Source organism: Garra rufa, chromosome 13 (assembly GCF_049309525.1).
Source record: "Garra rufa chromosome 13, GarRuf1.0, whole genome shotgun sequence".
Taxonomy (NCBI): Eukaryota; Metazoa; Chordata; class Actinopteri; order Cypriniformes; family Cyprinidae; genus Garra; species Garra rufa.
Window position 1 is genome coordinate 33,301,206 of NC_133373.1, and position 12,945 is coordinate 33,314,150.

At 37.8% G+C, this 12,945-nt stretch overlaps 1 protein-coding gene across 1 annotated transcript in view; it reads right to left on the minus strand.

Moving 5' to 3' along the window:
- Nucleotides 1–269: 269 nt before the first annotated feature.
- The window catches only part of hivep2a (HIVEP zinc finger 2a), a 26,909-nt gene continuing 14,233 nt past the window's right edge, over nucleotides 270–12,945 (minus strand). Inside the window, exon 7 of the mRNA XM_073852778.1 lies at nucleotides 270–436. Coding sequence (XP_073708879.1) covers nucleotides 270–436 — 167 coding nt within the window. The remainder of the gene's footprint in view (nucleotides 437–12,945) is intronic.

A 12,945-nucleotide genomic window follows, 5' to 3' on the forward strand; every position in this document is an offset into this window, starting at 1 on the left:
AAGGGTTGAGGGTCAAGAGTCTCCCGCCGTGTTGAAATTCACTCGAGAGCAGACGTACTGTATCTCCATTCATGCTGCTTCCTGCTTTTATTCTTCGCTCTCTGTGTGTTTCTCTCTCTTCTGAGCTCCACTAATACAGCTTCTCTATCCATCTGATTCCGTCAAGGACAAAGCACAGTTCTGATAGGTTCCCATAGTAACAGAGTATGTGTTGCTGCTTTAGGGGGCTTTTGTGCATTGTCTTCTTCGGCGGGTTTCATACAAAAGCTCTAGGCTGACCGATAGCTCTCGTTTCCCTCAACCTCCTCGAGCCGTCGGTGCGACCTGGAACCCCTGCCGTGGTTCAGATCGTAAGCAGTCCTCTCAGCGTTGTATATCAGGGAGGCCGTGCTCTTCTGATGAGCGAGATCCTCCATTAGCATGATACGCGCAACTGCTGACAGGGAAAGATTCGTATAATCATCATGCGTAGTGTTTTTGCTGCGCCGTGTGTTTTACTAAGTCGATCGCCCGTATTAGACCACCTCCTCCACTTAAGGGCTAATGGATGACTAAATGTATCAAGGAAGGGTTTAAGTGATATCAGATGGCATAAAGGAACTGTAAACAGGCAGTGCATCTGGGTAAATTATGCTGTACTACAGTACCTACACACTATGACTGAGAGATGGAGTTTCATAGTGCACACTGTAAAAATGAATCTCCCTGCAAACATTTTAATCAATATTAAGTTTGATGGTTTAACATTTAAAAATTAAGAAATGATACGTAATAAAATGATTGTTGTTACTTGTGTTTTTTATTTTACAGTGACAATACAATAGTAACATTTCTTAGGTTTTTTATCTGTACATTTTTAAATTATTATTATTATTATTTTAAATATTTGTTAAAAACAAATATTGAGTAAAAACAAATTAGGAAATATTATTATTGCAATTCTTACTGTATTGTAAATGTTATTGTTATTATTATTTATTTTTAATATTTATTAAAATAATAATTGAAAAAAAACAAAGAAGAAAATATTACTATTGTAATTTACTGTAACATAATAATAATAATTATTATTATTATTATTATTATTATTATTATTATTTAAAAAAATATTTCTTAAAAAAAAGAATGAATAAAAACAAAGTAGGAAATATTACTATTGTATTTTCACTGTAAAATAATAATACAAATTATTATTATTATTATTATTATTATTATTATTATTATTATTGTTATTATTATTAAAATATTTCTTAAAACAAAGCTTGAACAAAAACAAAGTTGGAAAATTGCTATTGTAATGTCACTGTAAAATAAATTATTATTATTATTATTATTTAAAAAAATATTTCTTAAAAAAAGAATGAATAAAAACAAAGTAGGAAATATTACTATTGTAATTTCACTGTAAAATAATAATAATTATAATTATTATTGTTATTATTAAAATATTTATTAAAACAAACCTTGAACAAAAACAAAGTTGGAAAATTACTATTGTAATGTCACTGTAAAATAAATTATTATTATTATTATTATTTAAAAAATATTTCTTAAAACAAAGATTGAATTAAAACAAAGTAGGAAATATTATTATTGCAATTTAACTGTAAAATAATAATAATCATTATTATAAAAGATTTCTTAAAACAAAGATTGAATAAAAACAAAGTAGGAAATATTACTATTGTAATTTCACTGTAAAATAATAATAATAAAAATAAATTATTATTATTATTATTATTATTATTATTAATAATAATAATAAACCCCAAAAACATCACCAAAAAGTGGCCAAACTCTATATAATTACCAAAGGACATAAACAGTGTGCACATGAACACATGAACAATATGAACAATTTAGTGTTCTAAAAAAAAATCTAATATACACTTAATCATTTTTTTTCCAGTGTAAAGTCAAATCAAATTTCCCATATAAAAAGTATATACAACTTAACAGCTTAAATAATATAGAATGCTGGAATGCTTTTTGAAAATCATAAGCTACACATTTCTGCTTTTAAATCATCCAAAAACAGTTCCTCATTTGCATTTGCCATTTTAAATCCACATTATCCCACAAATGCTGTTGATTTATCTGAAACAGAATATCCTTAAAAGACACAAACTTTTGGAAACTTTTTGCAAACTTTTTCAAACTTATTTGCATTCACATCACATGCAATTTACACAGCTAATTGCAAACATTTCAAGGAACATGGAAAAAATGCTTGCAGACTTGAACAGGAAAAAAAAGATGAAAAAGAGTCAAATAGTTCAATCACTCACTCTCCTTACACAAGTTGTTCATTGCTTTCTCTGTATGTGGGACAGAATGTGCACCTGAAGACCATTCAAAGAGATTTCAAACAGCCTGCGTTGCGAGTTGGCTACAATCAAGGTTTTTTTTGTCACAGACTAATTGACTTTAAACATTAAAGAGCTGTAAGACAGGAAACACGTCTCTCTCCAGAGAACTGCGGTCACTGCATTGGCAGCTCTGACCTTTTTGCCTTGAACGGAAAATGCCTGACCTGACAGCCCCTCGATAGGGTAAAAAGTGTCATGCACTATAGGGACAAACACCTACATATACACACAGAGGTCAGGTGATGCCCTGACCGCAACCACTTTCTGAAAGGTAATCCATAACAAAAATCCTCCTTGCCACGTTGAGCTGAAAAACACTAACAGGTGCACGGATTGCCTGTAAGTATTAGTCATAATGGCTGACTTGTCATTACTGGACTGTTGCTTGCGCTGGTCAAAAGTTCAACTGGTATTCACGGGTGGCACTAACGTCACAGGAATGTGATTTCCAAAGAATGTTTGAAAATATTTCTCAAAATGCCTTAGCATTATTTACTCAAGCAAAAGTCATTTTAGTAACACGCACTCAAATGCCAAAGCTGACATGCTGATGACAATAACAGGCTAAAACATCAGTCAAAATTTGTTATGTGATGTACAGTGTGTACTAACCAGTGTAGAACGATTAATCAACAAATGACGGCAGAGACCTTTGTTTGTTGAATAAAGCTGTTATTTTTTTTATTTCTTTATGCACAAAAATTATTCTTGTAGCTTCATAAAATTAGAGTTGAACTACTGATGTCACATGGACTATTTTGTATTTTAACAATGTCTTTACTACCTTTCTGGGACTTGAATGTGGTATTTGCATTGCTGTCTATTTAGGGTCAGAAAGCTCTCAAATTTCATCAAAAATATCTTAATTTGTGTTCTGAAGATGAAAGAAAGTCCTATGGGTTTGGAGCGACATAAGGGTAAGCAATTAATGACAGAATTTCTATTTTTCGATGAACTATTCCTTTAACAGCATTAACAAAGTTTCTTTTTTTGCAAGCGAAATGGATGTTTTCACTGAAATATCCCCAAATAAATCAGAATATCTGAATCAAATCAAACGGCTTTGCATCAGAAGACTCAGCACACCAGTTTTCAAGTTATCATGTGACCCTGGACCACAAAACCAGTCTTAAGTAGCACGGGTATGTGTAGCAATAGCCAAAAATACAATGGGTCAAAATTATAGATTTTTCTTTTATGCCAAAAATCATTATGATATTAAGTAAAGATCATGTTCCATGAAGATATTTTGCACATTTTCTACCATAAATATATCAAAACTTGATTTTGATTAGTAATGTGCATTGCTAAGAACTTCATTTGGACAACTTTAAGGGTGATTTTCGCAATATTTAGATTTTTTTGGCACCCTCAGATACCAGATTTTCAAATAGTTGTATCGTATCTTAACAATACATACATTAATGCTAAGGTTATTTATTCAGCCCTTATGACTGGTTTTGTAGTCCTGGGTCACATATTATTTGGCATTATAAGCTCCGCTCATCACCTTTGTCATTTTGACCCACTTATAACACACCCCTTGCTAGAAGATGATTGACAGAAGGACCTTTTGACCTCTCCATGCCCACCACGCTCACGCTCCCTGAGGTAAACAAGGGCAAATGCGTGCCACTCAGAAGAGGGCAATGACCGCCTAACTGTTGTACAGCTGTCTGTCTTCCAGGGGCTGCATGTTTTTCCAATTAGCACAGCGTATGATAACCAGAAGGCACTTTACTGTCACCTTAAATCAGCAAGGAGCATCACAACACTCGTAGCCAATTGGAGTCAAGAGCAATCAAATCCCATTTGACCCACTGTGATACACACTGGCACGACAAACCCTCTCAGGCTTCCACATCAAAAACCAAACTAGTAAATTTGTTGCTTAACATTACCTGAACTTTACAGACTAAACACAAACAGAAAAGTTCAACGACTTGCCTGTTTTATCACCTCAAGCAAACTGTGGTTACATCACCAGACGGCTTCAGGCATGGATCAACATTCGCCACCCACAGTACTCTAGTCCAGACAGACACAACAGTTCACACTCTACCTACGGCCCAGTGCTAACCACCGAACTCCACATTGACAAACACACGTGACGGCACCACACCCTGAATCAACCAACACACGTAGCTTTATACAATTTACTGGTGCCTCAATTTTGTTGATCCACTGGCAGGCTTGTGCCTGATGGTTATCACCGTTTTATATGTCTATTTTTACAGTGAAAACTATGTACAGTCACAAACAGCTCTTTGTATCCCGAGCATATGGCTGAGGGAGACCGAAAGAAAGAAAAACAGAAGAGGTCTGGCCTACAAAAGGAGTGAACATATACAGTACATCAGGGCTACCTCAAAAACCTCCAGCAAAACAATGCATTCACTGAAGATGGCTACATTCTAAAATAGATCAGAAAGTTTGTTCTACTTTCACTATTTTCGCTTCCTCTTTTCGATTCGAGTCCCACATATTCGTTCTCTTTGTTATCTCGAACTCAACCCTGAACAAAGTTGACTGCAAGTTCATCAAAAGTGACTGAAAATAATGAGAGGCGAGAAATACTTCCCAAATCGGCGATGGTATTCATCATTCTTATAATGAATAATTAGCCCAACTCAATTACCTGCTTATTAATTATTCAGCCCTATTAACAAAGCTCGGAAACTGCAGTTTAAAAAAAGCGCGATAGGTTTCGAGTAACACACCCTCGCGCGAACATTTCTGGAGATGCTTTTGCAAACACAGAAACCGATGACGTCACCACTGAACGAACTTCTGATTGATGCAGCAGCGAGCATAACATAAACACCTGGACAAATTTATGCAGACCGACAGGGTTTTGGCACAATATCTCAAACACATCTTAAACATACTGTACCCAGTGTTTGGTTTTCTTGTCTTGACGGTCCCGGGAATCTAATCCAGGTACACACCCTCCTCACACACCCTGTTTAGAAAGAGAAAAGATAATGTCATTAGTGCATGCAACACTGGTTTTATTAAAGCACATACACACCAACAAAAAATGTGCAGCAGTGTTCATTATGCCAAGTCATCTAGTGCACAACCCATCTATAATCGGACAAGGCAGAAGTATTTAATCACTACACATGATCAGCAGAGGTATGTCAAACTTGTTCTCGTAAGCTAGTAAACTTCAGGTCAGATCTCCTGTCAATGCCTGCTAACCAGCTGTCACTTCAGCCTGACTCCATATAGGACTTAAAAACAAGCAGCAAAGCAGAAAGAAACCACAACACAACCAGCATTTCTTTACTTTCATTCTCATTTTTTTTCACTGCCCCCCTACTATCTCTCCCTTCCTGGGTCAGTTGCTCACCTGACATGGCATCCTTCTGCTCCTCAGGGGCTCCGAACCTCCTTCCTCTCTGCTGTGGCAGTCGCGCAAGCCTGTACAATCACCATTCGCTCACGTTCTGTGCGAGAAGCTATTTCCCTACCGCTGTCTGCAGCCTTCTCTCTCTCACTCTCCCTTACTCTCTCTCTCCCTCCTCCCTCCCTCCCGCACACACTCTTTCTTTTGGTTGCTCCCACTCCAGCTACCTTCACTTGCTCAGAGAAAGGAGCAAAAGAGTGAAAAAAACGATCATGTTTCTTCGGCATAAGCAGCTGCTCTCTGATTGGCCGGACGGTCCGAAGGAGGCGTCAGCCACGGCGATGGCTGCAGGCATTAAAATAGGTCTCGCCTTGCCCTGCTGCTGCAGAAAACGAAAGAAAAGAAGGGCAGGAGAGTGAGTACGAACGAGCGACTACCTCTTTTTCAAAGCAGGAAGGAGGGGAGGCCGTGAGTATTTCCTGTTGTGCAGCTGAAGCGAGCGAGGACGTCACGCGCAGCATTCGCACTCTGGCGAGGTGTCAACACAGACGCCGGCTCATCTTGACACTCTCAAGACGGCCTCAGGATTACAACACACACATGCAGATTCCTCCCGGATTCAATTTAACACTGCCATGAAATTTTCAGCATTGGCTGAAAAAGCTGTACAAAATGTTATTAGAAAATTAAAACCATATTTTAAAAAACACCTCCACCAATCATCTCTGATTGTCTTCTAAAATGAATCTGCCTCAAGTATGTGGCTACCCCAGATAGCTGTTTTTCTTCTTAACCTTGTATTCTCAAGCAGAAATCCAATTATGTAACCTGAAGCAACAGGTGGAAAAGCACAACCCAGATGCTGGCATCCATTCTGTCACACTGTGTAAGCGGTGATATGCCTCAACTGTTTCCTTCCATACCAGCACCATGAGAACAAATCCTTCCCCTCATCATGCACTCAAAAAAAAAAAAAAAAGTCGTCCGCTGCACAATTTAGCATTTAACCACAACTGGTGCATGACAGTTTTCCTGTACCTTAAACAGCAAAGCATGCCACAAGCAACCCCAAGGTCATTGGTTCAAGTGATTAAATGTATACTTTGAATGCAAAAGCTCTGGATGAAAGCATATGGTAAATGCATGCAGTTTGGTGTAGAAACAATTATTACTTTTAGAAGTTGCTAGTAAATTTCACAAATAGTTACAATGAAAGCGCAAGTAACACATTGAACTAACAGTGAAATTGAAAGACTGAAATAGTATTTTCTTATAAAACATACTCCATTGTGAAAAAGACGTACCAGAGACCTTGATCCAATTAAAAAGATTTGGAGCCAGTGCCCTCTGTAGCCAATGACTAAGTGCTGGAGAGTGACCTTTGCCTTCCTAAATTTGTGCTGAGGGTTCTCTGCATTTAATGGTTCGACTTGCACCAGGGAACAGGCTGTCACAAGGAAAGCTTGTTGAATTTTCCATCAAAGTGGCACTTAAGAATTCGAAGCCTTTGAATATGCTTCCCTAATTCCAGGAACCCATTTGTTTATGTTGGCATTACTGAATGAAAGCCACTTCGAGAGGTGAATCATAAATGTGTGTGCGTGTGTTTAAAGTGAGAACATAAGGTGGGTCAGTTTACCTTTAAAAGCGACTTTCCATCAGAAACAATTACAAATAAATTGCCAGAAAGCCTAGATGTGTCAAAGCTCAACACGGAATCGATGTGATTGATTCTGTTGTGGAAAAAATGCGTAAGGACATTTGTCAAACCTCCAGCTCTGTCTGTTGCTTCTTGATGGATAGAACCCAGGTGATGGAAAACAAAATGATGTTTATGTATCATATGTCAGTGTCAGGAAGAGATACTGTGGGTGTGTTTATGCATCGCACTGGACATATATATCAAGCCAGTGCAAAGGGCACTGGCTCATCTATTTGGCATAGTCAAATAAACTAATTTGCCTGATGGGTTGTAAATACTTGGCTACACCCTTGACCCTGTCTCTACTGGTGTGCTTACTTGTTAGTTACATAACCAGATATACAATACATAGTATCTTATATGAATCACTAAAGAACAGAGCAGTAAGCATTTTCACAAAAATACTTTCCTGTAGCTCAAACAGTAAAGCAAGGTGCTAATAATGCCAAGGTCGTGTGTGCGATTTTCAGCGAAAGCAAGAACTGATTAAAAAAAAGGTGTGAATGTGCACCTGTAGGTCACTTTGGATTAACATGTCTGCATAGATGTAAATGACCAAAAGACCTCAAAATGACATCAATATAAAGCATTAAAGCAAAATACTGCTCCATTGTATATTTTGGAATATATAGCATATATAGCAAAGCTATATATGACCTAGAATGTATAGATAAATATTTAATGGTTATACTTCTGGTTGCAATATAGAGGTATATACAAATTAAAAATGTAAAATTGTGTGTGTGTGTGTGTGTGTGTGTGTGTGTGTGTGTGTGTGTGTGTGTGTGTGTGTGTGTGTGTGTGTGTGTGTGTATGCAAAATAACAAAAAGATGAAATACAGTTTTAGATCTGTCAATTTGGAAAGCTGTAAATAGCAGGTGCCATCTGAATTGAGCAACAATCGCGTGTCGAGAGTCTCCCTAAAGGGGCCCTTCACTGACTGAGAGCGCGTCATGGAACATTCCCGGAACGAGCCAAAGTCCCACCCACCTTCTCTCCTGCTCACACACATACACGCTCACAGGCGGTGTGTACATGAAAATACAGATCACAACATTACCCATGCTGAAAAAATAAACCCTCTACAATAACACAAACCCTTCAACATTAACGACAGTCGCCCTCAAGATAGTCATCCATGTCACTTTTCGCAGCAGCCGTGCAAATTCCTTAGGATATTACGCAATATTCACTATCTCCAACCAAGCAAACGGGGTATTCCCCACATGTCCCAATAAGCGGAGGAGACCCATCCGCAACTCATTTATCCTTAATCTCGCTTTCAAACGAATGTCACTCCCTGACATGCTAAGAACAAGGTGTACAAGACCAGAACTTACCGGTAAAACGTTTTCAAAGCCGCCCACACCATTCCAAAAGAGTGTCAAACGCCTCATGCAAACGCCACTGTCGCTTCCAGCTCTGACTGACACAAAATATCAGTTCAACTCGAGTTGTGACGCAACGACAACGCTGCAGAAGCCAGGTGTTGGAGTACAATGTAGTGCGTCTTTGCTTCAGGAAGAGATGAAAGTGAGTTAGTCCGCTTCGGCTGGGGATTCGCGACCGGCTGGGGGGGACATACGGGGTTATTCCTAGCGTCGCTTCCCAGAATAGTAAAGCGAGAGAGGGAGAAGTAGAGAGAGAATCTGCGCGCGTGTGTGTCAGTGTGATTGTGACGTCATCGGATCCCCCAGCGCGCGTCCCCGTGGAGCTGCAAGGGGGGAGGAGGGAGGGAATGGGGTTGACCGAGACTACCCGCCCGGCCTCTTCCTTGTCTTGATAGGAGGAGGGAACTCCCTTGGTGAAATTTCTCCAGAACGAGCTCCTCTGACTCCAAACCGCGACATATGTCTTGCGTTCCAGCAAATTTGATGCATCAGGGCAGGGCTAGAACGCGCAGTGACATTAGGTCTACTTGACTTGCACATCGCACTAGAGTAATGGAGTAGCCTAAGATTTCATTTTGAAATGCTTTTCATAAATAACAAATTAGATAACAAATTTAGATTTATTATCTGTACCAAGATTTACATACTACTGCACAATAAGTGACTTCTTTCAGCGTCAAAGTTTTCTATGTTCTACTCTAAAATGGCGGTGACCAGTTTCCCCTGCCTCTATGCATGACATATTCTTTAGGAAAGAAAAACTCTAGGCAGTAAATGTAACTAGTAACTAGTTGTCAGTTCTGCATGATTGACAGTGTTTACATCCAGTCTGTTGTGATATTAATGAGAACTGGGTCATGTTTTGATTATATAAGTGTCATGTAAATGCATTATGTTTGACAAACTTTTGGCCAATATTTTACTTTCTCAAAATCGGAGGTGGCCTGGCGGCCATATTGGCAGCACTGAACATAAACAATGCCACTGAAACGAACCAAACTTGCATATTTTACTGATTATTGCTGCTGAAAATGGTCAAATATTCTCATGTTTTGGGCTGTATGAATCGGTCAGACCAGGAAAAACATTTGGAGTACTAGGCTGCCAAACATTATAACAAATCAAGTAGAATAGTGCAAAAAACTGTCTGAGGAACAAAAGGCGTTTGTGGTTGGCCAAACTGAACCAGGATTTTCAGGGCAAGAATCTTGACAACATTTGAGTTTGTGCTTATCATTTCAGGTCAGGTAGGTGAAATATTAGGCTAATATCTTAATTAATATTGCTTGAACGTATCTTTACCACCTATTAACTTTAATTTGTCAAAATATTGCGCCCTTTCCTGCTTACTATATCCATCTTTATATGATTTAGCAGCTTCCACACAAGTTATTCGTTGTTTAGACAGCGTAAATTAGCAAAACAACGTATTCAGTAGTACATTAACCGTGCAATCCAGGCTGTTGTTTACATCCGAGTATCGTCAATATGGCCGCACATCAGGGTAACTGTAAATGCAAACCCTCTATAAATTAGATGTGTTTGTGTATAGATATACAGTTGAGGTCAAAAGTTTACATCCCCTTTTTAGAATCTGCAAAATGTTCATTATTCTACCAAAATAAAAGTAATCATACAAAATGCATGTTATTGTTTATTTAATACTGTAAACATAATGCATTAACAGCCTGGGGGTGAAAACTTTCTGAATTTGAATATCAGGGTAAATTTAACTTATTTTGTCTTCTGGGAAACATGTAAGTATCTTCTATAGCCATGGAAGTGCAGTACTAAATGAAAAAAAATATGATATTTAGGCAAAATAAGAAAAATGTACACATCTCCTTACTGTTCAAATGTTTTCACCCCCTGGCTCTCAATGCATGTTTTTCCTTCTAGAGCATCAGTGAGCGTTTGAACCTTCTGTAATAGTTGCATATGAGTCCCTTAGTTGTCCTCAGTGTAAAAAGATGAATCTCAAAATCATAAAGTCATTGTTAGAAAGGGTTCAAATACACAAAAATGTTGGAAAACCAAAGAATTTGAGGGACCTGAAGGATTTTTCTAAAGAACAGCAGGCAGTTTAACTGTTCAGGACAAACAAGGGACTCATGAATAACTATCACTAAACAAAAAAGCGCAGCTTTCATCACATTTTATCATTTAGGTAAGAACACAATATTAAGAATCAAAGGGATGTAAACTTTTGAACCGGGTCGTTTTTATAAATTCAACTATTATTTTCTTTTGTGGACTTGACTTTATGTATACATCTCATTTATGTGAAATATCTTATTCAGGTCAGTACTAAATAAACTATAACATGCATTTTGTATGATCCCTCTTATTTTGGTAAAATAATTAACAAAATAATTAGCAGATTCTGAAAGGGGGATGAATGACAATAAGTTAATTACTCTCGATCTCCAATATTACTTAAACTTACTTAGTCTTTTTCTGAGTAAAGTCATCCAGAATGGAAAATAACATACATGTAAACAATGGTCATTGTTCACGTGTATAGGTCTTGTTTAGCCTCAAATAAGGAGAGACTGTTAAAGTAAACTGAGAATACTTGCTTAGTTACCTTTGCTGTTCAATGTGTGTGTGCATGAGGTTTTGCCTATGTTTTGAGGACCAAATGTCCTCATAAGGTCAGTAAAACCCTACATTGTTGGGAAACCAAAATGCAGGAAGCCTTGTTTGAGGTTTCAGTTTAGGGGTGGGATATATGGGAGAAAATATCACTAGCTCATTGCAAAACCAAGGGAAAGTCCTGTCTGTGATATGAAATGTGCATGTTTGTCTTGTCAGGAGTGGTGCATCTGTTCTGTATTGTGTTAAATGGATTACTGGTTAGGTTAGAGTGGCTTATGTTTCCTTTAAGGAGCTTGCAATCACATCAGCTGTGACCTGGAGTTCCCATCACATTGGCAATAGGGAGCTCCTCTGTAATCCAGAGCAAGGGCATCCCCAAAGAAGCACTAGCATCTGAGTCACTCAAGCATAATTGACAGCACACAGACATAAATCAGCATTGCCGGACGAGCGTAGACATCATGGTCAATGGCGCTTTCCCGCAGGAAATAAAGAGGAAATGGAAATGTCTGCACTTGACCCAAAGGGCTTGTTTCATCAACATTTATCAGGTCTTCTTGCTGTACCGGTTGGCGTCTGCTCACTAGTGCCTGTGCAGGTGTCTGCATGTATTCAGCACGCAAAGTCATTTTCTCAAGGACATTGAGGGTGTTCCCAGCAGCACAGAGCGGTTCTCAGTTAATTATCGGTGGACCAGATAAAAACACTGCTCCATGCTATTGTCAATGTTTGAATGTCATGAATCACAATGCACTTTTGTTTCCCAGAAGTGATCAGCACTAGACATTCCTAGAGGCAAACCCCAATTCCCATGACCGTGATTACTGAAACGTGTTTTTTATCCTTCACCTCCTACGCATCTTCATTTATATACTTCATTTGTATATGTCTGGTAAATGTTACATTAATAGAGATAGTTTACAGATAATAGTAGCTTACTTTATTGTTTACAAGCAAGGCAATGAAGGGACGACCTTGATATCTGTACATCATGCTGTGCCACAGCTCTCAGTACGTATTTGTGTGTGCGTGTGCGTGTGTGTGTTTGTATTTGAATAGAAGTAGGTGCTGGTATTAGCAAGAGCATGACTGAGTCATTCTGAAATTTTTGCGTATTAGCCTACCATGTCACGCTTAATTTGATGACAAGTAAATAAGACTATATATATATATATATATATATATATGTGTGTGTGTCTGTATACATATGTATACATACATGTATGTCCATGTGTGTATATGTATGTATATATACACTACTGTATATATAGGATTTTTGATATAATAATTATGTGTATATATAAATACTGTGTGTGTGTGTGTGTGTGTGTGTGTGTGTGTGTGTGTGTGTGTGTGTGTGTGTGTGTGTGTGTGTGTGTGTTTTCTGTAAGGAAGCATGAAATTGATCAACAATTTATATTTTTAATATATACTTATTTTAGTTATTATAATTTATTTGTATGAAATGTATTGCTTTATGTATATATATAAGACTTTTAATATAATATATGTATATGTGTGTGTGTATATTT